General features: G+C 49.0%; 1 protein-coding gene across 24 annotated transcripts in view; it reads right to left on the reverse strand.

Annotated features, from left to right (window-relative positions):
- LOC111845609 (plectin-like) overlaps positions 1-27,017 on the reverse strand; it is a 127,992-nt gene that overhangs the window by 11,293 nt on the left and 89,682 nt on the right. For 10 of the 24 annotated variants that reach the window (XM_023815323.2, XM_072716900.1, XM_072716908.1 and 7 more), the window contains 30 exons: positions 26,244-26,258; positions 24,551-24,640; positions 22,671-22,748; positions 22,150-22,242; positions 19,952-20,118; positions 16,269-16,384; positions 15,448-15,554; positions 14,505-14,624; positions 13,350-13,445; positions 12,941-13,068; positions 11,154-11,247; positions 10,555-10,709; positions 10,020-10,335; positions 9,649-9,726; positions 9,083-9,244; positions 8,320-8,424; positions 8,120-8,215; positions 7,765-7,890; positions 7,097-7,249; positions 6,596-6,750; positions 5,981-6,107; positions 5,266-5,449; positions 5,044-5,064; positions 4,538-4,695; positions 3,904-4,082; positions 3,607-3,745; positions 2,637-2,993; positions 2,449-2,532; positions 2,249-2,350; positions 1,900-1,998 (listed from right to left, as the gene is read on the reverse strand). In XM_023815323.2, coding sequence (XP_023671091.2) covers positions 1,900-1,998; positions 2,249-2,350; positions 2,449-2,532; positions 2,637-2,993; positions 3,607-3,745; positions 3,904-4,082; positions 4,538-4,695; positions 5,044-5,064; positions 5,266-5,449; positions 5,981-6,107; positions 6,596-6,750; positions 7,097-7,249; positions 7,765-7,890; positions 8,120-8,215; positions 8,320-8,424; positions 9,083-9,244; positions 9,649-9,726; positions 10,020-10,335; positions 10,555-10,709; positions 11,154-11,247; positions 12,941-13,068; positions 13,350-13,445; positions 14,505-14,624; positions 15,448-15,554; positions 16,269-16,384; positions 19,952-20,118; positions 22,150-22,242; positions 22,671-22,748; positions 24,551-24,640; positions 26,244-26,258 — 3,900 coding nt within the window. The remainder of the gene's footprint in view (positions 1-1,899; positions 1,999-2,248; positions 2,351-2,448; positions 2,533-2,636; positions 2,994-3,606; positions 3,746-3,903; positions 4,083-4,537; positions 4,696-5,043; positions 5,065-5,265; positions 5,450-5,980; positions 6,108-6,595; positions 6,751-7,096; positions 7,250-7,764; positions 7,891-8,119; positions 8,216-8,319; positions 8,425-9,082; positions 9,245-9,648; positions 9,727-10,019; positions 10,336-10,554; positions 10,710-11,153; positions 11,248-12,940; positions 13,069-13,349; positions 13,446-14,504; positions 14,625-15,447; positions 15,555-16,268; positions 16,385-19,951; positions 20,119-22,149; positions 22,243-22,670; positions 22,749-24,550; positions 24,641-26,243; positions 26,259-27,017) is intronic. The other 14 variants (XM_023815219.2, XM_072716901.1, XM_072716909.1 and 11 more) reach the window with 3 other exon arrangements.

The following is a 27,017-nucleotide window of genomic DNA, read 5'->3' on the forward strand; positions in this document are numbered from 1 at the left end:
TTGACATATGGCAGATTTTCCTTCAGGACAAGAAGTAGGTGCCTCATTATTTGTCATTAATAAAGAAAAGAAACTCACACACAAACAGATTGGAGTTAAAGGCTGGGATGTGTGGAAGAGAGACTCCACATCCATCTTAAAACATTTTGATCATACAGCAATAGCATTTGGGAGAAAAAAAATAATGGATTGATCGGACTGGTTTGCGCCACACCTGAGGTGTGTCACTTTTGAGATGAGCAGTAAATGAAGAGCCCAGGCTATACATAATAATCTGACTGGTACGAAAGAGCAGAGGAGTAGCGCAGCGAGGAAAAAAGAACAAGAAAAACACAGAGGAAGACATGGGCTGGAAAAACAATGGGTGCTAAAGCTTTTATTCTAGATATGTTGCTCTCATGTGTCCTGGGTCTACGTGCGAGAGCGATGCACCGCATCCTAAGGCAGTGATTCTGTTGCAATAAGGGCAGAGGAGAGGGACACGGGTTCGAAAAAGATGCAGAGCGCACTGCCAGACACACAGCGAGCACAGCGGTATGGGATGTCAAACACATGAGGCAAGCAGACAGTAGCCTAACCATTTTGCATTCTTACAGGACAGCTACTTTGTGCTTTTAAGGTTTATGCAGGCTGCCCCTGAGATCAGCGTGCTGGGTGTTAAATGAGGGTGTGGCATGGAGATAGAGAAATTGCTTTTGGAATCATTTACCTCTTTAGCGCCCAAACAAGACAAGCATTCATCATGACAAAGCACTGGCAAGCAGTGTAGAGAAGCAAAGAAGGCAAGAAGATAGGATTAGAAAGAACGGGATAAAGAAAATTGTGTTAAATATTTAAGAAAAGGTTGAGGGAAGGGATTATCAGCCTGAAACATACTCAGTAGCTCAGAGCACAGAATCGGATACAGCTGTTTATTCTGAAAATGCACACAATGACTGGCTAACAGCTAAAGAAGGAGGGACTATGGATATTGCAGCCTGGCTACTAAATGCACATCAGCTTCCTCTACAGTGTGAGACCAGGGTCGGCCACTCCAGTCCTTCATAAGGTGGCATGATGGTTTCATACCAATCTGGCATCATTCTGCTTCATCAAAATTATACCAATTACTAGTCAACACTGTGTGCTACTTAAATGGATTTAGATTTTTGAAAACCTCTGCCTTTGGCATTTTAGCATTTTTATTCAAAGAAAAGCAGCTTCATTTTTAGCTGGACCACAATGCTATAGATTAGATCGGCATAGGGTTGATTTGGTTGGGCAACAACTTTAACCAAAACTAAACAACACAAACACCAGACAATAGAGCTTACGAACCAAAACTAAGGAGTTTAATGTCATTTCTTACATCTAGAGCTTGAAAATATTCTCAATAAAGGATATTGAGCAGACTTACAACCAAAACTACAACATATTAGCAAAAGGTACACTTCTGTAGGACTGGAGCTGCAGCCTGCAGTTTAGGATGAACGCCTTAATTAAGCATTAAGGTTTTGATTTGGTATTGGGTTATTCAAGGCAAACCAGGTCAAATGCATGTATATCAAACAGAAAATGCTAAAATGCCACGCAAACGTTAAATTGTTTCCTCCAGCTCGCTCTGCTGATCATGCACATGAACTTCTGAGGAAACATCTGAGTACCATGGGGGAAATCCTCAGGTCGGATTTGCTTTCACCAAGCTCAGTCAGGCTACATGCTGGGAAAACAGCGCCCCCCCCACCACCTGCTATTGGCCATGTGCCCCCCCACCACCACCTGCTATTGGCCATGTGCCCCCCCCCCCCCCCCCGCCACGGCACCAACACCCGCGAAGCCCAAACCAAGCCCCGGAGCAGAGGAAAGCCAGACCATCCCACAGACCAAACCGAGAGAACGGGAACGTCGAGGGTCACGCACCTCCTCGGTCTCCAGGCGCCGCTGTGTGTCCGTGATGAACTTGATGTACTGGCTGGTCAGAGTCATGAGCTCGCTGTACCGTGTCCTTAGGGTCACGTACTATCAGGTTAAGACAAACAAACAGATGTGATTTACTTCTATGGGACTGTACACTTCAGATTCCGGGCCGGCTGCTTTTCTTGCGGATGCATTGTGATTGCAGGAGAACCAGAAACATGGACCGTTTAATGATCTGAGTAAATATCTACATGTAAATTCCTGAAAGAAGCCAAATAGTGTGTGATCGTACACCAAACAGTACAAATAAAAGCAGAGCATAACAGACTGTGCCAGGCCAAAGGGTCCTTACCTCCTGGATAATATTGTCAGAAGCAGAATCCATCTTGGGTTTCTTCATTGGAGACAATGGCTCTGCAATGGCCCTGTAGGTCACCAGCTGCAGCTCGTAATCCTGTGAAAAGCAGTCGTGGTCATACTCCATGCAGCACCATCGCTCGAGGGAGAGCGCACAGGTCTATTTAGTTTACGTGTCACATTATGCTAGTTTACCTTGATAGTGTCAATGTAGGTCTTGGCGTACTTCTGACACTCGTCAACTTTGTCTTTGTTTTTCTCGATCTCTTCCAGCAGTTTCTGTTTTACACAGAATCAAATGAAATCACATTTGGTCATTTAAAGCTAACTGGCCAGTACACATGATCTGAGCCCAAAGGCACATGCAGCGACGCCAGCTGCACCTTCTCCTGGGCCAGCTGCTCCTTCAGGATCTTGCTGTCGGTGATGGGCACGGCCTGGATGTTCTCCTGCCGCTGCTTGGCGTCGGCGATCCAGCGGATCAGCCAGTCGTAGCTCTGCCGGTAGTAGCCCAGCTGACGGCCGAGCTGCTCCAGGTCCCGCTGCCGTAGGTCCACCTGGGCGAACAAAGCCTGCCAGCGCTCCTGTAGGCTAGCCAGCAGGTGGCGGTAGTGGTCCAGCTCCGCATCACGCTCGCTGTGCAGCCGGGACAGCCGCTCGCTGACAGCCGAGGCTTTGCGCAGCTCGGAGTCCAAGGCGTCGAAGGCGGGCTGCTCGGACTCTGCATCCCCGCGTAATTTCTACACCAGAGGGGCAATGATGTTACTCATCCATCTGTTATTCTGTTCAAGAAATACTTTCCCAGCCTGGGCACGGAGCTCCTGGGATGTGAATGCAGGGCAGGACACATCCTGACTCGGACGCCAGGCCCACACAGGACAGACACATGCTCACTCACACAGCTCGTTTCAGCTTGATTCACATTCACCAGCACAGCTGACCTTAGATGGCACTTTCATTTTTATTTTACAGACCATTACTTCCATTCCTGCTTTTGTAACACATGGTGAGTTTCTCTAGGTCATTCACAGCAAACTGAATTTGCAATGGAAATAGATGCTGCAACTCATCCATGGCCAAATCCCTTCCAAAGACTACAAATAATTCACTACCTGCACAATAAACATACAGAAACTCCCTTCTACGTTTTTCTCTTCATCTAACTACTTTTAACTTTGTAAGAAGCATGATTCAAACTGATAAGAAGCAGAGGGGCTGTAAATGGCTGCTACAGGCCAGGCTGTGATGCCCCGGCCCAGGAAGGCATACCTTCAGCTGGAGGGGGTGCATCCCCGGCCCAGGAAGGCATACCTTCGGCTGGGAGCGGTGCATCCCCGGCCCAGTAATGCATACCTTCAGCTGTGAGCGGTGCATCTCCACCTCCTTGACATCCATTGGCACTTTGTTGACATTGCGGAGCTGGTCCTCATACTTCTTCAGCACATCCTCGGTGCCTTGCGTGCTGCGGATCACCACTTCGATGGTCTTCAGTCTGCACATGAGAAGAAAACAACGGGAGGGGTCTTTAGCTGGGGCAGATGGGCCTATCATGGATTAACTCCAGTGTAGCTTCTTGGCTGGTGCATATACTGCCAAGCATCTAACACAGAACAACCTTAAAATCAGCGTCACAGCTCCGGTGGTACTCACTTCTCCAGGTATATGGAGGACAAACTATAGACCTGGTCCATCTTCTGTAGGGTGAGGTCCAGTTCTGATTTCAGCACTGGCGTCGAGCTGGACTGCTCTGGCGATGCCAGGAGAGCCTCTGCATCCTGGGACACCTTGCCCACGTCCTTTTTGATGCCATCCAGCTCCATCTGGACTTTCTGGGATACGAAGGAAAATGATATGTAAGAGGCAAAGACAAAATGCAGTAACAGCATCAGATGTGCAGAGAAAATTAATCAGAAGGTTATTCTGGGTAAGAGTCAAATTATTTCATCATAATCCATCCATCCATTTTCCAACCCGCTTATCCTACTGGGTCGCGGGAAGTCCGGAGCCTATCCCGGAAGCAACGGGCACGAGGCAGGGAACAACCTGGACGGGGGGCCAGCCCATCGCAGGGCCATTTCATCATAATGCATACAAATAATACAAAAATGAACTGAATGAAAAACAGGATTAGATTGATGATTATTACTGATATCCCCTAATGTTTTTCTGTTCCTTTGGCACAGTGACTACTACGATGATTACAGGATTTTACTGTGAAAGAAAAGCCTTGTGAGCTAACAGCATTAAAGAGGCATGAGAGGACAGCCACTAGGGGGCGCCATACCTTTTGCTCAGTTGAACGTTGGGCACAGTCCCTGAGTGGCTCCTTGTCTACAGGCTGGCGGATACGAGCCACGGTACGGGCCTCACAGCCCTCCAGCTGCAGACGCAGGTCCTTCAGGTGGGTGATGTAAGTCCGGCATGTCGACTCATTCTGCTCCCCTGTATGGGGACAGCAAATGAGGGTCACAGAGGGTCATTCTCCACATGCCCTCCATCATTAAGAAAAGGAAGAAGAAGAGAGGGGCAAACCATTTTTATGTTGGGGGTGTCTCCCTTTTTTTGGAACACAACCCAACGAGCGTAAAAAAGTCTCACACTCAGTCAGCCAGTGCAGCCACCAAAGCCTCTCCTAACATGAACCAATCGCGTGCAAGAACACCAAACCATGTGACTGCTCCAATGCTTCCTGTGTGTAGCAGAAGCATGTGAACTGGAATGTGAGATACAAACAGGCACAGCTGCCCAACGCCTGTGTCAGCAAACTAAAGCCATTTATAGGGAACTCACCCTTCTGCCTGAGCTCTGAGCCTGAAAGGTGGATTTAACAGTTACTCCGCACTCATCTATTGCCTGCCTCTCTTGTATGTTACGTGGACAAAAGTGTAAAGAAATAAATGTAAGTGATCTATAACACATGCTCCATTAAACCCTGAGCCAAGTACTTCATACCTTGAGGTATATTTTAAGCTATTAGAATACAGGCATTCTAGCCAGTCCCAGGACACACACCTTTCTCCACACTGCGGAGCAAGCTGTCATAGTAGCGCGAGGCCTTGTTGAAATCAGACTCAATCTGCATTCGGTCGTCAGCTCCGAACATCTGCGAGTCCTGGCTGTCCCTCATGAAGTCCTGGTAGTGCAGCTCCAGGTTCCTCAGAATCAGCCGGTACTCTTCGGGTTTCATGGTCTTAAACTGGAGGGAGGTGGGGGAGAGAAGGAGGACAAATGGAGGACAGGAGAGGTGAGGTGAGGTGAATCATCAGATCTGGACCAGCTCAGCTTCACAATCCTCCATGAGATCTGACGCCCCATTTGGGGGAAAAACATTCTTATTAACTACACATTGATACAAAAATACAAAATCTGTGAATTCCATTTTTATCCGAAAGAAAAAACACCTGTTATCTGATCTAAATTGTAAAAACAGTAAAACATCTTTTCATGGCTTAATTTAATTCAAAGAAGCGTAAGGAGTATAAATGAATTAGGGACTATGGAAGAGGTAACGAGGCACTGCAGAGGTTCACTGCAGAGCTGTACTTAGGACTTATCTGCACTCAGAGGGCACATGATATATTAAAGGACATTCTGATGAACTGAACTGCTTCCTAAATATGTTCCAAAGCTGTGGAACACATCCCAGAACAAATACCATGACATTCTGGAACTGGTTCCGATACATTCTAAAACGGGTGCAGGCTTTGGGCTGGAGGTAGAGGCTCACCATGGTGATGTTCCAGGAGTGGATCTGCTGCATGTCCCTTACGAGGTACTGCCAGGCTAGCATACTCCTCATGTCGATGTGCAGGCTCTGCCACAGGGTCATCAGCCTCTGGTAGCTGGTATCCAGGCTGGAAGGACAAGGGGGTGCAGTGACTCACAGCTCCTCTCTGCTTATATCTCAGCCTTTAGATTATCTTTATCATCTAGTTCTGATGTCTATCTGGTGATTCAAGCTCCATTTATATATCTTCGGCAAGCCAGGAAAACTGCTCTGATATTACACGTATAAATTCAGTCTAAATAGTTCAGCTCCAGAGAGTAAAACTCCAGACCAAGATTTTGTTTCAACCACCCAGATCAGTACTCTGTGACTGCGACTCTTAATGCTCAGCTGGTTGGTTGAAACAAAATCTTGGTCTGGAGTTTTACTTTCTGAACCTGAATTACCTGCCTTTGCTTTACAGATGGAGACTAAAGTAAACTAAGCGATTCAGTGATTAGTAATGGAAATGTTTCGAGCTTATGGCTGTTAACTGGAGCGGCTGTATGGAGCAGCAGCACTGGGGGGCCGCAGCAGCACTGGGGGGCCGCAGCAGCACTGGGGGCCCCCACTAACCTGCAGATGCTGTCCACAGCCTCCTTGTTGGGCGGCGGGACAATGAAGCAGACGGATGGGACCACCGCCTCGTCCCCAGAGGAGCTCTGCACTCTCCATTTGTAGGGCTGCGAGTTGTTCAGCAGCTGACACTCGTTGCCTTTATGAACAGTGATCTGTGGACAGGCAAACACAAGGCCATTGCACCACCCCAGGGTCACAAGCGTCACTTTGCTATTTACACGGATAGCTCACAAAGGGCTATGCCTACACTTTCGAACAGTGACACTCAGGCCTGGTAATCAAACAGAAGCCTGGCTATCAGTAAGACTGACTCCAAATCCACCATACAAAGACGGCTTGAGGATTTAGTCACTATAACAGATGACATTTGCATATGAATATTCTACACTACTTTCATATTTAATTAGGTTGAACTAACAGGGCTCAATCAGGGTGACAAGTAGCATTGTGGCTGAGGGAGCCCTGGAAATGAAACCTGACTAGTGATGCTCCACCCACCTCCATCTGTTTGAAGTCACACACGGCCTGGACGGGTAGCCTGCCCTTGACGGGGGTGCTGGGGTTGCGTGGTTTCAGCTGGATCACGGTTCTGGCTCGTTTGTTCAGCCCGGCCAGATGAGTCTTGAACTCGTTCAGCTGCTCCTTCTCCTCCTGCGTTTGAGAGGCGGGCGAATGGGCGTAATGTCAGCCGGCTGCCATCACAGTGAGGTACGACTGAATGGATGCCATCACAGTGAGGTAAGACTGAATGACTGCCATCACAATGAGGTACGACTGAATGGCTGCCATCACAGTGAGGTAAGACTGAATGGATGCCATCACAGTGAGGTACGACTGAATGGCTGCCATCACAGTGAGGTACGACTGAATGGCTGCCATCACAGTGAGGTAAGACTGAATGGCTGCCATCACAGTGAGGTACGACTGAATGGCTGCCATCACAGTGAGGTACGACTGAATGGCTGCCATCACAGTGAGGTACGACTGAATGGCTGCCATCACAGTGAGGTAAGACTGAATGGCTGCCATCACAGTGAGGTAAGACTGAATGGCTGCCATCACAGTGAGGTACGACTGAATGGCTGCCATCACAGTGAGGTAAGACTGAATGGCTGCCATCACAGTGAGGTAAGACTGAATGGCTGCCACACGGAGACGGAGCCCACCAGAGCATCCAGCAGCAGGTCCTCCAGCCGTGTCACCGTCACAGACCGGTCGCAGGTGTACTTCTTCTTCATGGCTTCCTGCGTCTTGGCCAGCTTCTCCTCTGCCTCCTTCACATCAGCAAAGAACTGCACCGATTGGGGAGAGGATGAAGAAAAATGTTCAGCGTACAGAGAGACAAGCAACCTTCTCGTGTCAACTACACACGAAGTGATACAATTCAAAAGAATCATAAATATCACTACAAAACTTCTACTTAAATGTTTCCTGGTTCCTGTGCAAATGAGTTTTTTTTTGTAGTTTTTCATCTCAATTCTGCTTCATTTTTAAAGAAAGCAATGTAGTATATCATCCAACCTGGTAGTAGGCAGTATTCTCCTTGAGGTGAGCTTCGATGCAACAGCACAGCTGAAGGATCCAGCTCCACTGAGTCTGCAAGGCAGCTGTGAAAGCCTAGCCAGAAAAGTGGGGACATCAAGGATTATGGGATTTGTAGTTCAACAATGAGTATTCTTTCTTTCAGGTGTGCATCATGCAAAGTCTTCATTCCTTCTCACCTCCACAGTCTTTCTGCCTGGGTGGCCCTCTTTCAGCAGCCTGTCACCAGTGGTCTGGATCTCATTCACCTTCTTCTCCCTCAGCTCCAGCTCACGCATCAGACCCTGAGTCCAAAGAGGGACATTCATCATAAAGACCCAGCTCCTCACTCCATCCATCCACAATGCAGAATGACAGAAGCGACTGAAGAAATATTCATTGTTCATTCAGTTTTACATATTTGTTACTGACTAGGAAAAGTCATCCACTGCAAGTCCAGAATAAATTAAATGTAAGATGTAGTTTCCTCTTCCAGGAACACCTCAATATTTGTCTCTCAATCCAACCTAATCTCCTACCACTGACCCTTACTGGTTCCCCATCTACCATTAACCTGTTCCATTGTGAAGTGGTTTTCTTGGTACCTCTACACACTTTCCATGTTTTTGCACTTCCTTGCACTTACCATTTTCTCTCTGAGAGACACTTATGTGTTAATTGCATGTTGCATCTGAGTTTGTCCACTTAATGACATTTCTCATTAAAATATGAGGATTTTAGCAGTGATTGTATCACGCTACTTAACAAACCTACCTTGTATTTTTTTCTGATTAATCAGTATAAGATTCACCCAGCAACTTAATAAGTTGGCTCCTTGACAGCTACATATTGTTAAGTTTCATCTGACCCTTTAATCTAAAAGTCCTGTAAAACCTCTGCTGTTCCATAAACTTAAGATTAAGTCTTTCAGCTTTCCGTCACTGGATCGGCTTCCTGACGTACCGAGTAGTTGTCTTTCTTGGCAGTCATGTTGGTGTTGCGGTCACTCCAATCGAAATTCACCTCCTCCTCCTCCTTGTCGTTCAGCCACATCAGCTCCTTGGTGGCAGCGCTGACGAAGGTCTGGAGCTGGTCCAGGTTGCGAAGGCGGGACTTGGACGAGTTCTGCCAACGTAAAGAAGGGTCCTTAAGCCTCCTCCTACAAACGCCATCTAAATCAGCCCAAGTCAAATATATCTCCCTGGTTGCAGACTTTGTCATTCATGTTACATGCGGAGAGAAGAGTTCTGTTAGCTCAATACCACCTGCAACCCCAGCAAATCTCTCTCCATGGTGACCCACTCGACATAATGTAGGCTAATTTAAAGTCCCTTTGACCAAAACTGGATTTTGAGTGCAGCAGACATAAGCAGATCAGGGCAATGTGTCAGACTTCCTAATGCTCAGGGAGTCACTCAAGGGGAGTCACTCTCGGGGAGTCATTCTCGGGGAGTCATTCTCGGAGAGTCATTCTCGGGGAGTCATTCTCGGGGAGTCACTCTCGGAGAGTCATTCTCGGCGGTGCTCACCAGCAGTTTGGCGTACAGGAGGTCCAGTTTGCCCAGGTACTCCCTGTAGGTTCCTTTGCTGATTGGAGACAGCTGGTTCTGCAGGGAAGACACAGTGACGGTAGACAGTGAGATGAGGCACTTGGCACTGAAGAACCACGCAGCCATTATCAGGATTTTTACAAAGCATCCACCCAAAAGAATGTTTCTGCTCAGTAGGCAATTTCTGATTCCGCTAAATTAATCTGGAAATCCAAGCCATGTGGATATTGGCACAACCATTCAGGTCATTGACTAAAAACAACCTCTGAACAGCTGCTGAAAACAGAAGCACCCCCTTCCTCCCACAGTGAGCCTAATGGTTCCCCTGCTGGTCGAACCCTTTCCCGCACCTCGTCAGCACGAGCCCGCTCGATCTTTGAGCGGAAGTCCTCCACGGTCTGGTGCAGTCCCCGGTGGCTGCCCAGCTGCGACTCCACGGAGGGCAAGTCCGCACCCCAGCCAGCTGAGTCCACACGCCTCTGGTTCTCCTCCACCCAGGCCAGCAGGTCCTGGATGTAGCGCAGGGTCACCTCGTCCAGCTCGGGCCTGCCCTTCACAATGCTCTGCTGCTGGGTGACGGGCGACTGGGTGGAGGTCACACTGGAACGGAACCTCAGGTTGTACTCGGTGCGCAGGTTCACCAGCCGCTCGTGCAGATGGTACACCCTGGGGATGACCAGAGAGCATCAGAGAACTGTTATCTCCAGAAGATCGGAAGACATCCACAGAAGGGTGACAGACCCTTAATGCTATATGTATGATTAATTAATAACAGCAAAGAATATGATTATATTAATATTTAAAATATTCATATTAAATGAATGAACATTCCATTATCATTTTAGCCCCCAACTTATGACTTTCACATAAAAACAGTGCCCTCACCTCCTGTACATCTGCTCGGCCTGCAGGTGGCGCCCATCCTTCAGCAGCTGTACATCATTGAAGAGCAGGCGGATCATTCCGTCGGCCTTGTCCAGGTCCCTCTCCAGCTCCATCATGTTCTTAGCTGGCTTGCCCATGTTCAGCAGACGGATGTCCTGGATAGCACGCCAAAGACGGTGGTTACTAATCAAGCTAATTAATGACAAACGAACCAATAATGCCACACTAATAAAGCTAATTAATAATTAACTACCCGTCTCTATACAAATAACTACATCTGTGTTCCTGCCTCTTTCCCTGGAGCAGCCACTGCCCAGCTCAGAACATCCCTCAGCCTCGGCCGCCCTGCCCAGCTCAGAACATCCCTCAGCCTCGGCCGCCCTGCCCAGCTCAGAACATCCCTCAGCCTCGGCCGCCCTGCCCAGCTCAGAACATCCCTCAGCCTCGGCCGCCCTGCCCAGCTCAGAACATCCCTCAGCCTCGGCCGCCCTGCCCAGCTCAGAACATCCCTCAGCCTCGGCCGCCCTGCCCAGCTCAGAACATCCTTCAGCCTCGGCCGCCCTGCCCAGCTCTGCATCCAGGCTTCGCTGCCGACTCACCGTCTGCAAGAGGCTCTCCACCTGGTTCAGCTGCTCCTCACAAACACCGGACTCCATTTGGACCTTGCTGACGATACGCTGAAGACGCTCTAACCTGTGAACACCACCGGGGGCGCTGTCAGCACAGATACCACCACTGCTGTAGTAATATGGAAGTTCTGTTAAACCAAATACGTAGTACCTGCAATTTTCCCATAACAAAATATATATATTATTGTTATGTATGTGTTATATATAAATATAACTGACTTTAATTAGCTGAACAACAGATCAATACATTAAATGAAGCCTCTCCAGTCCTGCCCACCCCCCCTCACCCCTGCCCACCCCCCATTATGACAACACGGCACACAGATGGACAAATGGGACATGACAGGTGAGACAGACAACACATGAAGTTATAAGACCGTGCAGATTGACGTCGACAGACAAGACGTCTGGGGTATTTAGGGATTTTCTGTGAAATTGTGAGAGCTTATGAGATGCAGGGTATGTCAGTGTCGAGTCAATGTTGAATGTCAGTGTGTGTTTCTGTGCGTGTGTGACTGTAATTATGTGCGACATTCTGTGGGTTTACTTTACAGGCAGGTCCAGTGCTGTGGTAAATGAGCCCCAACCTTTTGTGAAGTATAGAGTTTGGTGCTGTAGGGTAATAATTTCCATGGATATGTATTTTCTGAATAGGTTTGACCATTGTGTGATATTAAGAACAGTATATTAATTCACTCTAAATTAATACTTTATAAATACATAAATAAATATATGAAAATAAAAACAGTTTACATATTTGCTATATATAAATATCCACTTCCTGGGTAAAGCAGATAATCTAAACCAATGCTTCTCAACCACATCCTTGAGGACCTTCAGACAGACCACGTTTTCGCTACCTGCCAGGTCCCAGCCAAACACCAAATACCTGCTGCAGGCGTGTCAGGAGCTGGGGGGGGGGGGGGCGAAATGTGGACTGTCTGAGGATCCCAGAGGAGTATTAGCTCCATGTGGGAGGGGGCCTGGGAAATATCCGGTCACAGTAGGTCCACCCCCAGCGGCACCGCAGCAGTTCTAATCCCAGGCAAACAGAACACCACATCCCCCCCCCTTTTGAACTTGAGCTTTATGCTCTCCCCAGTAGGCATGGGAAGCACGGAGGTCTTGTGACAAAAAACAAGCCCCCCACCCCACTACAGAGGCCAACCCCCCCCCCCCAAACAGTGGAAAAAAACCCAAGCACAAGCTTTGATCAGCTATGAAACACCTTCCATGAGGTAATTATTGAGAACATCGTCACGCCACAGCTGTTTAAGTCCATGTCCCTTAATGAGGAAATTGTTCCAGTTATGGCAGCTTTGAGGTCTTTGAATCCTGGTTTTATGTGAGATATTTCCCATCAGCCCCAGCAAGCGATGCCGCATTGTGGAAGACAAGCTCCGGTTGTTTATCTCAGGAGTTCTAGACTAGGAGCCTCCCCCAGGAGCCAGGGAATGGCAGCCTTAATAGCCAAATCACTGCCAAGAACAAGACAAGCACTGTCTTGTCTACAATAAGAAGAGCCTGAGGGTTAGCATGGAGATACAGTGCTGGACTGCCGCCATGCTAATGGACCAGGCCTAGTGAGACTCCAACCAAAACAACCATGAATCAGGTAAGGCAATGGGTTCCTCCTTCCACAAAATAAAAACCCGGAAACAGCGTCTCCTGCATTTCCTGGGACTTGACCGGCTGCGGGTTTTGCCACCAGCCCATTATGAGCCAGAATGGGTTCAGTGCCCATTTTGCAGACTGACCTTTCAAGCTCGGTCCTCAGCAGCCTCTCTCTCTCCAGGATGGTCAAGTGCAGACGACCCCATTCTTTCTCCACATCGATGGGGTGGTAGCCTGGAGGTACCCTCACCTGACCAGCATGGATGGCAGACTGGGAATGGGAGCAGAGGAAGGAGGGATTACACAGCCATCCACAGAGCACAGGAAAATTAGGAGTGAGTCAGCAACAAGAGATTCTTCACTGGGGGTTAGTTTGTCAGACAGTCAGAGATGAGCCATGAGCGCTTGGTCCGCTGGGCTTGAGGTACATGACCTGACAAGTACTCTACCTGAACTCTACATGGGCCTCAGGTCATGAACTCTACATGGGCCCCAGGTCATGAACTCTACATGGGCCCCAGGTCATGGAGCGGCCCCCACCCAAGCACTCACCTCAAAGGAATTGAAGATCAGCTTTGAGTGATTCTTGTCTGTTTCTTTAGCTGGCAGTTCAGTCTCCTTGAACTTCATAAACTGGCGCCACAGAATCTACACAAAGGAAAGCAACCAAAACCAGCCCAGCTGGAGTCATGGCCTTTTTTGGAGGGGGGTCAAGGGTCCAGTACATGTGAAATATATCAGATACAGAAACTTTACCACCAATAAAATATAAATGTTCATATACAGTATTGCTTTTACTCAACAAGTTGTAATATCTTGGTTATGTCTGTTGGATTTAATGATTAAAAACAACTAACACAAGAAACACATTTGGTCTATAGACTGTGCAGGAATAAAACAAATATTTAGCCTATACAGTACCAGTGTGAACAAGCTTAAACCGGTGTATGGCAGCCTGTGCCGGTATGCACTGTGCTTGGCGTTTCTGAGGTTCGACTTGTCACTCCTGTACAATTTCAACTATTCTCTCACATAACACAAACCACATTAATGTAGTGTTAGGATATCCAGGCTTGGTCTGAAAGTTTATATCATAAAACAACAAGTTCAGACAGGCTGAATGATCTGAAGAGCTGCTCTAAATGGTAATGGTCTGATGCCCCACAGAGAAATAACAGCCACATTGCTGAAAGGTGACCTATTTAAGCTTCAGTGTCCCCTTGTTGTGTTGATACAAAGAGCTGCAGGTGATGAGGTCACCATGAATTTTCACCTGCAATCCTTCCATTGCATGGCCTGTCAGGGATTAGTTCTTTAGTCAAGGGAAAACGTGCCCCCAGGTCATACCTTGCGTGTTTGGTTTTGTCTTCATAATGCTACCACGCCCAAATTCACTAACCCCAATTCAGCCACACCCATTACCACCCTGCGTGAAGAAGAAGAGGCTTAGCCCCCCCCCCCCCCCAAAACCCCACCCTCCATGCCCACTCTTCAGGACTCTTTGATCCTGTCTGCACAGGGCAGCTCTCTCCTTTTCATCACTGCGGTTTGCAGTGACACGCAGCAAGCGGCTTCCCAGCAACATCACGACCAGCACAGAGGGCGGAAGCCAGAATCGATCTCCCCGTCAGAGACTTCTAGAATCGTGCGACAGATCGACCTGCGAAAAATCACGAGCATGTGCGGATGGGTGGGTGGGACGCTCACCTCGATCTCCTCGTAGCTGGCAGGGAACTTCCTCTCCTCGAAGATGGTGATGTAGTGGCGCATCCACTGCAGAAGCAGGGTGACCAGCTCGTAGTACTCCTGCCACCGCAGCTCCAGCTCCTGCAGGAGTGACAGAGGAGGATCTTAACAGTGAGCCAGATCAGGAGTCACCCCCCTAACTCACTTACTGACACACCACACTCAAGTGCGTACTACAGGCACGGCCTTGTGTATCCTTAGCGTGGGGGGGGGGCTCTTGGAAATCGCTATCATTATGGCTGACCATACGCATGGCCTGACGAGGGCAACGTTGGCTGCACATTACTTTTAACTGTCTGCTAGAATAAGAGATCCTTATTTAAGCTAGAATAAGAGATCCTTATTTAAGCTAGAATAAGAGATCCTTATTTAAGCTAGAATAAAGAGATCCTTATTTAAGCCGGACTACGTCGAAATTCCTGTGAGAAGGCAGCAGACGAATGTGTCCACTTAGGTTCTGTAGAAAAGACACCCCCAGTAAACAAAAACCAGCTGAGAAAACCTCTGACCAGTATGAATCTTATGCGACCGCTGAACATCCTGTAATCAGCCATCCACAGCGACAATGACACAGAACACACAAGAAAAACAACCAAGATGCATGAGTGCATAGCAGCTTACTACTGATTTTTTTGTGATTTCTTTTGCTTAGACAACATAGATCTCATGATGGCTGTTCAAAATCCCAGCTTCAACACAGGATTAATTTATTATAAAAGCCCTAAGTGGATCTCCAAATGCGGATTAATGTAGCACAAATGCAAGGTAAAGCCTTCCTGAGCCATTCACTGGCTGCTACCTTATCAGCCACGCCCACCAATCCAGATGCCAGCCAATCATCTTTCACCATGTGGCTACTAACATGGTCAATCATGTACAGCAGACCCACTGACGCCATACTCACATTGGTTTTCACACCATCCGGGACGTCGGGCACCCGGGGCATGGCATCATACAGGGAGGACACGTAGGTGATGATGGACTTCTCATCGGGGTTTGGCACGTCCACGTCTGAAAGCATGAAGAAGGACACCAACCCAGTGACATGCTGACACACGCATCCTTCAGCTTATACTCTCCGGCTTTGTGTCATATGACACCCGGTGGCTCACATGCGAGCAACATGGTCAAAACCTCCAGCACGGGCCTTGCAAATGGGGGGGGGGGGAGTCTATACCACACTGATAAACACAGCAGCATGCCGTGCTGCAGAGGTGTGGCTGCTCTTGCCAATCAGTACTCCTGGACAGTCCAGGGCTTGTAAAGAGCCATGACTCTTTCCCAGTACGTCCCCCTCCTCCAGTGCTGCAGGCGTTTGGGAAACAGTGTTTCCAGCTCAGAAGCTCTGGTAGCTCCTGGCTCTTTGGAAAACCACCAGTATACCCAGTATGCCTTTGAAGGAAACGCGGATGGTGGTCTGCAGAAGTGAAATTACACACTTTGGAGCAATCTTAATTACACAGCCACGCCTGAGTGTAATTAGTCTGGCATTTGAGATACATTGCGTTGTTCACTGCCCGGGCAAGGCAAGCCAGTGTCACGGGCAATTAAATGTTGGGGGGGGGGGGGGTGTCACCGTTAAATGGAACACGGCTTTACGGTAAATACAAAATACACAACGTCTGGCTAAGTGCATGGAGATGGGGTACAACCTTAAGCATAGCAAACAAACAGCATCGGCACGTCCAATCAGACACGGGGGCGGAGCCACGAGCGGCGTCTCACCCTCGGGGTCCAGCAGGCGTGTGACCCCTAGGCTGCTCTCCGCCACGTTGAAGGCCTGCTCCAGGTTCTGCAGGTTGGTTTGCCGGTACACTTTGCTCATGTCGATAAGCATGGGCCTGTGATGGGGGGAGGAACATCACTGGTTAGAGTCTCAACAGCAAATCGGTTAGATCTTGTCAGATGTGGAGCGCCGTTCCCGCACCAAGCAGGAAACCACCTCTTTCAATATTCTTCTATTACGAAAGATCATGCACAGTGAAAATCCTGACCGGTAGATACCACACTCGATATCAGCATTCATTCTAAAGCCTAATTATAAGCCTATGAGCATTTCTGGTGTTTGAATAATCTCACAGAAATAGCAACTCCACAAAACAAACAAAAATAAATTCAACAAAAATATTTTCCCACAGCCTAAGTACATTAACCAGGTCTGGCCAATTTCTTTGAGTACAATGTTTGTTTTTCTCATCGCAAACAAACAAAAAAATAAAACTCCAGGATCCGCCAAAGTCCAGGATCAGTAGGGGATAGCTCACACATCCACAGGGATAAATCTTTCATAGCAGCCAACGCCAGATATTCATCATCCATAAATCTGGCCCAACATCTGGCCCTTACTGCCAGAAAGCACTGTGGGAAGACAGATGTTCCCAGTTATCAGGCAAATGGGGAATCTGACACAATGTGGCCACCTGCTAGGGCATCAGCAAGCCCCCGTCTCTCAGGTGCCCAGCTTCTGACATCCATTTAGACAGACGTGCATTTACATGAAGGACAGCTCCTCTATAGTGCAGACACAGCCACTGGATCAATTCAGGTTCCATAAAATTTCACACTCAGGTTTTAAGCTCATTCTCACCTGTGATAGTTCTTATATTCTTAAGTACACACAATAAGGTCAAAAGCCAGCACTGTGCAAAAGCCTGGAAACATAACAAGCGCAAAGGGGGATATACTGCTACTGCAGCCACACCAGCTAAGAAAGGCGGGGGGGCTTAATCCCCTGAGCAGAGGCAGCCAAAAAGGAAGTGGAGAGCCGTACAATTCCTTGACGCGCAGAGTTGAGCACACGGAGTAGTAGCCGGCACTGCTGCCGTTTTCACGCTCCGCGGAGCGAGCCTCGTAGTACTGCCGCCTCTCGCTCTTCTCGAGGCCGCCGGACGGCCCGATCCTCCGGGGGCCCCTTTCATTCCTTTGCTCCAGCCGGGGGGAATCCCCACCCGAGTGGCCCCCCGCACCCTGGGAGCCGTGGCCCGAGTCACAAGAGCTCTCCGAGGGGACATCCTCGCAGAGCATGACCACGCGGTCCTCCAGGTCGCTGCCGGAGCCGGAGCTAACCCGCCGCCGCTCCCTGGGAGTCAGCTTCCTCTTCAGGCTCTGAAACATGGTGGCTGCTGGGAAGGGTCGGTCCTCCACCGGGGGGAAGGTCACAGAGCGGCTTACTCCTAAACACCTCCTTCCATGTCCATCATGCCTCTCCCGATGTTTATTTATGGTCCGCCACGGGTGTGTTCAAGCTTGACGTGTCTACTGAGATCGTCCCATTGAATGATTCACCATGATCTACATGCTGAGGCCTCCTCCACTGCAAGCCAAGCGCTTCTTTGTGAAAAGTGAGGGCTCCTATTGGTTGACAGACATTGTCAATAGACCAATCGTGCGCCGCGTCAGTGCCTCTGTAAACAAACTCCCCTCACCACTTTTATTTGACTGGGTAGAACAGCCAGAAAGACAAAGATATCCAGAGGGAGGAATTCCAAAGGCAAAAATCCACCGCGAAGCCTTTTCCTGGATGTCTACAGAGCAGCGAGCGTACGGTTAGCCCATGGGTGCTGCATAGGGGCGAGAGCTCCTAACTCCTGATCCCAGGCAGCTGACATCTGCTTCTATAAGCCCAGCTCTGCGCTGCTGGGCTGGATCCTGGTGCCTGACATCAGGCCAGATGGGCGTACCACTCTTTGCAGGTACATGCCAGCGTCTTGAATTCCCTGCCCCGAGGGAAGCTCCTTTCTCCCTCTCAATGACTCACTGCCGTATGCCACACCCTGTCTCTAATCTTACTTTACCCGCTCTATTCTCGCCCTTTCACTCTCCAGCCTGGCCCTTATGAAAACCACCCAGCAGGACAATCAGCGGTGGCCGTCCATTGTTCCGATCAGGCTGAATTCTTTCCACGGCACATCATGCAAGCCAAGCCAGCCCACTGCCCGCAAACTGAGTACAAATGTCTGAGTGGATGTCAGTGTAAATGTCTGCATGGATGTCTGTGTGGATGTCTGCGTGGATGTCTGTGTGGATGTCTGTGTGGATGTCTGTGTGGATGTCTGTGTGGATGTCTGCGTAAATGTCTGCGTGGATGTCTGCGTGGATGTCTGCGTAAATGTCTGCGTGGATGTCTGCGTGGATGTCTGCGTGGATGTCTGCGTAAATGTCTGCGTGGATGTCTGCGTGGATGTCTGCGTGGATGTCTGCGTGGATGTCTGCGTGGATGTCTGTGTAGTCCACATTTACAAATATATGCCATATGTCATATCACTAAATCAATTTCAGTTTTTAGATTATGGTCAGTGCCTCATTTTTCAGGGCCAGCAGAAGCCAACATGCTGTTGGAAAACACATTACAATAAGAGGCCATTCTGTGTAACGATACTGTCATGGTTACTGATAACAATGACAATAATAATAATAATTCCCATGCTCTTAGGTCTGGTTAGTAAGTGCCAGCTCATCTTTGAAACAGGGGCGGTTCCCCTTTCAGATATGAGAGGCCCTTAGGCCATGAATTCCCTCCGAAAATAAATGAAATGTCCAAAGAAAAGAATGAATTTAGGGACAAGTTGAGTCAAGAGCAGAAAGACCTGCAGCTGACGGTGTGAACGCCTCTGCTCTGGGACTTCCTGCGTGTTCCTGGACTGAATGACTCACAAAAAACACAGAAAGCCCCCCCCCCGCCACCCCTAAGGAACTGCAACCCAACCCGGTTACCATTATGTCTACCCACCTGGTCCGGAAACCCAGTGGATGAAGCATCCACAGTGAGCCTGAGGAGCAGACTCAGGTGAAGCACATTCAGTCCCGCCAGGGTACAAGTCCGTTACCTGTGCTGAGGTTACCTGTGCTGAGGGTGCGGGTCAGCACAGGCACGCCACGGAGCGACAATGCAAGTTTGAGAATGGGGTGTGACCTCGGTCCTTGATGTCCATAAATCAGTGTGCTCTGTTTTGTTTCAGCCCAGTAAGCCCAGTTCCCGCCTGTTGTGGTTTTCTTTATCCCCAACTCCCACGCCCCACTCCTTTCTGCCCGTTGAAAACCTCCTTTGTCTTCCCCGTTTATTTTCTGCAGCGCGCTGATCCCTTCCCCATCCTGTCCCGGTAACTCATAAAGACGGAGGCCCCGCCCACAATGAGCCTCCACATCACATGCGTCTGCTTGCTGTCCTGAGCGCATGTGCATCAGCGATGCTGCATGCTGCAGTGCCACCAAAACCGACCCCTGTAGCCCTGTTACAGGATCCAGCTGCAATCCTCCTCCTGTTTTTTTCTTCAGAAATCCACCAAGCGAACGTTACAAGGGCCCGGCCACCGATGTGCATTAATAATGTCCGAAGCCCCGCCCCTTAGCGTGAGCAGCTGAGGAAGGCTCCTCCCCCCCACCCCCACATGGACCAGGCCAGCACTCACTTGTGTCTGTGGATGACCGCGTTGAACAGCTTGCCATCCCTCCAACTGGTGGTGAAGTTGTCACAGCGGAGGCCTTGGTAGCCATCCACCATGCGCTGCGACCACAGCAGCAGCTTCTCCTTGGCCGTCATGTCGTCTGACTGGCCGTTCACCTGGATGTCGGAGATCTGCGAGGGGGAGGGTGTGTCACATTTGTGTCAGACATTGATGGTGCCAACAAAGCTGGACACAGACTGGCCCCCACACTGGCCCTCACACTGGCCCTCACACTGGCCCCCACACTGGCCCTCACACTTGCCCCCACACTGGCCCTCACACTGGTCCCCACACTGGCCCTCACACTGGCCCTCACACTGGCCCCCACACTGGCCCTCACACTGGCCCTCACACTGGCCCCCACACTGGCCCTCACACTGGCCCCACACTGGCCCTCACACTGGCCCCCACACTGGCCCTCACACTGGCCCCCACACTGGCCCCCACACTGGCCCTCACACTGGCCCCCACACTGGCCCTCACACTGGCCCCCACACTGGCCCCCACACTGGCCCTCACACTGGCCCCCACACTGGCCATCACACTGGCCCCCACACTGGCCCCCACACTGGCCCTCACACTGGCCCCCACACTGGCCCTCACATTGGCCCCCACACTGGCCCTCACACTGGCCCTCACACTGGCCCCCACACTGGCCCTCACACTGGCCCCCACACTGGCCCTCACACTGGCCCCCACACTGGCCCTCACACTGGCCCCCACACTGGCCCTCACACTGGCCCTCACACTGGCCCTCACACTGGCCCCCACACTGGCCCTCACACTGGCCCTCACACGCACCCTTTTCTGTGTGGTTCAACTCGGATAACGAGACGCATCCATGTGTATTGCACACATTTAGAAAGAACATCACACTGGTCACCGATCTAGCTTGTCAGCAGCAGCCCACCTCTACCCTCCAATCTAAGGCCACGAAGGTCAGGGCCACTGAAGCCAACTCCATCCCAACTACTCCCCACCACAAATCCCCACTGACTCAGCCCCCGCCCCCCCCAACAGACACCACCCTGTGGCCCTGGCCTCCGCCCTCGTGCTTTGTCTCCACAAGAGAAACCAGACATTATAACTGCTACCACTGGCACAAAAATTGTTTTGTCATCTAAGCCATGTTCAGGTGTAGACACGCCCGCAGTGCATGCACATCCTCGGGCAGCCTGAGTTAACTAGATATATCTATTTAAACAGACACATCTGCAGACATGAGCCATGAGGACTTGGATAAAAGGTCAGCCAGGAGGGGGTGTGGTAGTTAAAGGAGCTAGAATTGTGACTGTGAGGATGCCGGTGGGAGTTCTTGATATACCTTTGATCTGGGCATAAAGTGCTCCAGGTATACAAACACATAAATGATCATTTAAAAAGATATGGATATGGGTGTTTGCTGTGTCACTACTCTGAATACTGTGACATGTGGATATTACTCTGTGTTATTCCAACACTGACAGCTCCTTCAATAAGTGGATAGGGTGGTGGAGGTGTGGCAGCTCACAGAAAGAGTGGTGGAAGTGTGTCAGCTCACAGACAGGGTGGTGGGGGTGTCAGCTCACAGACAGGGTGGTGGGGGTGTTTCAGCTCACAGACAGGGTGGTGGGGGTGTTTTAGCTCACATACAGGGTGGTGGGAGTGTGTCAGCTCACAGACAGGGTGGTGGGGGTGTTTCAGCTCACAGACAGGGTGGTGGGGATGTTTTAGCTCACATACAGGGTGGTGGGAGTGTGTCAGCTCACAGACAGGGTGGTGGGATTTCTGCCCATAAAACCCATTACCAGCCATTTCCTCTGCTCCAAGAAAGCTTTAGAAACTCAGCTTCCACACACTGTGATCAACATATGTCCAGGTGCTGGTCCTCCTCTGTTTTCTGGTGAAGACCTAAGCACCACTAATTTCCACTAAGTTCCCAGTTTGGGAATTAACTTATGGAAAAAAAAGATTCTGGTTCTGTAAAACGTCTGCTATTATCTTCCAAGTTTTATATTAAACCAGAAAGATGAAAATTAAAAACATGATTATAAGCAATGTTTTAGAGACAGTGCAAAGGCCTCCACCAATTTGAAAAAGAGGAGATTTAATTTTGATTTCATTGGATTGAAGCAGAGAGAAAGGGGATGGTATGGGAACATGATACTGACAGATTCGGACACCTGGAAGTGGAGGATTATGGTCCATATCAGCCCCAGCGTAAGCTTAGGGTTCCCGTCGGCGATGTCATCATTTCGGATGTTCACCAACTTGACCTGGATGACAGCAGACAGACAGAAGAGCATTTTAGAATTACGGCATTAAATTTCCACTGCTTTTACGGCAAATTCCAAAGAGGGCAAGCTTTGTCGTGGTGACCTTCGTGTAAATGCGAATGACCACTGCAGTGTCACAGGACCAAGTTCATTCCTCTTAAGAATCTTCAGATAACCTACACTTCTTAAATGCAGCTCTTCAAATGATATTATTGCATAATAAACGCCTGACGTGATATGACAATGACATACTTTGGGTTAGTAATGTACTCTTAAAGTTGCACATGGAAACATTCTTGGCAGATACTGTGGAAGAGGTTTGCTTCTTCTTAATCATTCCTGAAAATTTTGACTTTTGATCTGTTGTATCCATGATATTGACGACAAGGGGCTCGGATAGATCTGGCATAGATTTGACCATATCTTACCTGCTTTTGTTTCAGGAAGTCCAGCGCTATCTGTACATTCTGGAGCTTGTGGAAACGCATTCGCCCTTTCTCCCGGGGCTGGAGGAGAGGAAGGAAGAGGAAATGGAGGTAGGGTTAGAGGTACGAGGACAGGCTGTGACAGCTCCAGGGAGACGTCAATGTGGGTCCTGAACAGATAGCTAGGAGAGAGGACCTGAGTGAAGACCAGACAATGTATGAGAGACTGTGGAAAGCCGCTGGGACAACTAGACTCCATACTCCGACCTACACCGAAGTCGAGACCTCGCCGCCAACGGTGAAAGTTGTTCATGAAGAGAACGGACATTCAACAGATTCCACCAAAAACACACAAACGAGAAGTCGGCCTGCATGAACCACAGCGTCCACAGACAGACAGAATGGACCAACGTGACAGACATCACCTTTAACCCTAACCTTACAAAGCCCACCAGGGACCAACAGAAACAGGAGAGAGACATCAAACATGCTCCACTTCAGCTAAAAATATGATTAGTTGAAGTATTTTGTCAGTTATGTATTTTATTAAAAATTAGTCCAGCTTTGTCTGGCTTTCTCTGAATGATGTCACATCTTTTCGCAATGTCGGGCAAATCTGCCAATGTCTTACAAATTTTGGGAAGAAACATGAAATTTGTATATGAAAATAACATTAGTCTAATTCTATAACGTGGCAAATTCCAGTATATCAGTATGTTTTTTTTCCAGCACATAATTTATGCTGGACACTGACTTGACGTGCATTTCCTTTACAGAGGAAAACGCTATTTTACAGGTTGTTGCCCTTCTGGTTAAATAAAAGTGCTTTATCTTATACCGGCACCGAGCCAAAACAGCTTCGGAAGCATCGGCATTTTGGGAAAAAAATAGGAAGTGACATCATGCACAGCGCAGCCAATGGGAGTGACCCCATGCCACGTCAAGAAGGTGCCCGAGATCAGACCCACTCACCAACCGCAAGTTCCTGACAACGTCCCGCTCCCTCGGCTACCCCAGCCAGAGCAGAGCAAAGGAGGAGGCAAGGGTGAAAGGGCAAAGGTCAGGGAAGAGGTCAGCACACGGGAGGTAGAAAGGAAACGGAGGAGTCAAACAGGTACAGACAGTTCACAGAAAAAAGCATGACTGATGTTAATGAGTTATGGCTATCAACATGGCCGGGGCGCGGCCAGCTAAGCTGTGGATGCCGTGACAGTCACAGTTCGGTCCCTTATGGAAACTACGTTTCGATAAACGGATTGTTCGGTGGTAGCAGATGTTCTCTGAAGGCTTGGAGAACACATTTTATTGGCAAGCTGTGAATGTGCAATAAGCCCATGTGATGGATTGGCATCCTATTCAGGGAGTCCCCTGTGACCCTGAGGAAGATAAGCCATTAGAAAATAAAATGATGGCTAGATGCATGGATGGATGGATGGATGGAGATGTAAAATAGCATGCTGTAATTTAATATTATTAAAATACTAGCTAAACCTCTTATCCAAAATTGAAACTTTACAGTTGGTTATTGGGTAGAACGTAGGTACCGCACTGCAGCAGTGAAAGTAACACACTCTAGGGTCCAACAGCACCTTTTAAGAACATGAACTGGTACCTCACAGTTACACGTTCTTTTCCGTATATGCTACACTACTTGTGGTTCTCTTTATTTTGTGATGTAGTCATTTATTAGGTATCATCTAACTATTATGCACAGTGTTAAAGATGAGGTATTAAAGAAAGCAGTTTTGCACATTTTAGACAACTGACACAGCAGAGAAGAGAGGGGGGCAGAACGCAGGATGGGCCAGCCAGGGGGGCAGTGCCGGGGGGGCAGGGCCGGGGGGGCTCAGGCCTCCCTCACATCAGCAGCCAGCCGGACTCACCAGCGTCTTGCCCGAGAGAACCTCCAGCAGGGTGATGAGGTTGTGTCCATCGCGGAGGTCTTCGTACAGGTCGGTCACCTGACATTGTGCCTGTGGGAGGGAAAAGGGCCGAGGTCACGTCCAGGTAGGGAGGAGAAGTGCTGGGCCTGCTGAGGGTGAATCCGAGCCACATGCCGACATCTGACAGTGGAATAAATTACCTTTTGTGCTAAATTGTGACTGAAATAAATCACTCCAGCCGAAAGCAAAACTTTTTCTCAGAATAATCATTGACCTCCCTAAAATATAACTTGAAACAAAAGAAAACAAAAAGAATCCAGTCTTGACCACACCCAGCCATTCTTGACCACACCCATCCAGTCTTGACCACACCCTGCACACTTTGACCACACCCATCCAGTCTTGACCACACCCAGCACACTTTGACCACACCCATCCAGTCTTGACCACACCCTGCACACTGCCTTTGCAGGCATTCAGCAGCTGCAGCCCCCTTGACAGGTGTGACAGGACTCCTGTGACAGCTTGATAAAATACCATCCCTGGGGGGAGTGGTATGAAAATACTGATCAAATTCCTTTCTAGGAACACCCCAAGCTGCAAGCCAATACAGGAAATGCACGTAGACGTACATGCAGCCCCACATGGCAGCTTCCAGAATGTTACGGATCTGCAGGTATGGCTGGAGAGGCGGCTGACTGACCCAGCTGAGAATCTACGTCTTATGATTCCTGTCTTTATTTAGTTAATTTAGCTCTGCCTGTCCTCGCTCTTTTCATGCAGCAATAAAAATATACCTCAGAATTAGGGTAAAGTCATGTAAATTTCCTTGGCTGCGTGTGAGCTGGCTGTATAAAAATGACTCCCATTTCCCAGAATAACTAGGCCATTATATAATTCCCAGAGTATTTCATCAAGCAGTGGAGCTGATTTTGGCGCCAGATTCTCATTCAGAAGCAGCATAACACACCAGCATGGATAAACCATCAGCAGAAGTGTGGAGTGCACTTGTTTGAAGACACTAGTCTTGCATATCACTGTTTGAACACACTTATTCTTGCAATTAATCAAATACACAAAACAGTTTGCAAAAAGGAGCAGCAAAGTGAATGTGATTGGTTAAGGATGGCCTGGTGCTGTGGGGGGGAAGGGAGCAAGCTTTATTGGTTGCCATGGGAATGGTGCTACTATTGGTCTGAGGTTTGGAACATTTATAGACCCCTTGATAGTAGATGACGACCAGATCATCTAAAAATATCTATTAATAATATTGTTACAGTTGTTCCACTAAATGTTGTTTTGTTCCATGACTGGAAACTATGAACAATTTCATCATGGAAATGTAGGAAAGTTAATCCTGCACTTGGAAAAAGGCTGGAAAATTCTTCCACCTCAGACTTCAAGGCACCTGTGCAGCAGCTGGCGGGAGGTAACCAGAGACGGTGAGATGTTCAAACGAATGGGTGGGCGTGACACGGCGCTTCTTCACCGAGACTCCCATGCCAAGAAGAACGGCATGTACATACGGTACAAAGGCTGGCATCCAGGATTTAATTACAGAAACGCAGAGCTGGAAACCTCAGTGAATAAGGGCGTGGCAGTGAGTAGGGGGGCTGGGGGGGGGGGGGGGGTTCAGCAAAGCAGGGGTCAGCATGCAGGTCAGGACTTGGCCCACCAGGCCAGGTACACCTACCTCTGCTCGCCAGTGCTGAGAGACAGGGGTAGAGAACAGAGGCGATGGAGCGTTAACGACAGAGAGAGATGGGACTCGGAATCAGACACCACAGAATGGGGGCGGGTGGGGGGGGGGGGAGATGACCTGCATGCGTCATTCCACTCAGACCGAGCCATCATATCAAATAAAAAATCTGGCTATACATGACATTTCTACAGTGTTTACAAGCATACATATGTACACACATTCACACACTTTTACTATTTACTATTTATTTGTTTGAAATTCCATGCACTGTATGTATGTTCAGCGTGAAGAGGCAGCTTTCCTGGAGTTATGGCACCAACAGGAGTCACTGACATGGACTGAAACGCCGCAGCCCAGGACACATTTCAGGGAGGCCTGTGGCCCATCTGGTCTGTCTAAACTGCTAGGCGACATCATACTAATGACGTGACAGCGGAAAGCTCAGTTCCCTGCGTCCATCGTGTATCGCGGCCTGCCACCATCGCTCATGCGGCTATCTCTGAGAATGCTGAGTCAATTCTACCCAGAAACGCATTGTGCTGTGGGACAATATGCCATCGCAAAACCACTTCTAAGAGAGATGAGGCATGGAAGGGTTAGGGAGGTGCGCTCAGCAAACAGGGCTCACTGCAGTACAGCCACTGGCAGGCAAACTCACAAGGAGGAATGATGCAGTGTTACTTGCTGGTGGTCACACCACAATGTGATGTAAAGATTGCCCACTAGAGGTCGCCATTTCCACACTACTTGTGTTGAACACTCAGG

Source organism: Paramormyrops kingsleyae, chromosome 9 (assembly GCF_048594095.1).
Source record: "Paramormyrops kingsleyae isolate MSU_618 chromosome 9, PKINGS_0.4, whole genome shotgun sequence".
Taxonomy (NCBI): Eukaryota; Metazoa; Chordata; class Actinopteri; order Osteoglossiformes; family Mormyridae; genus Paramormyrops; species Paramormyrops kingsleyae.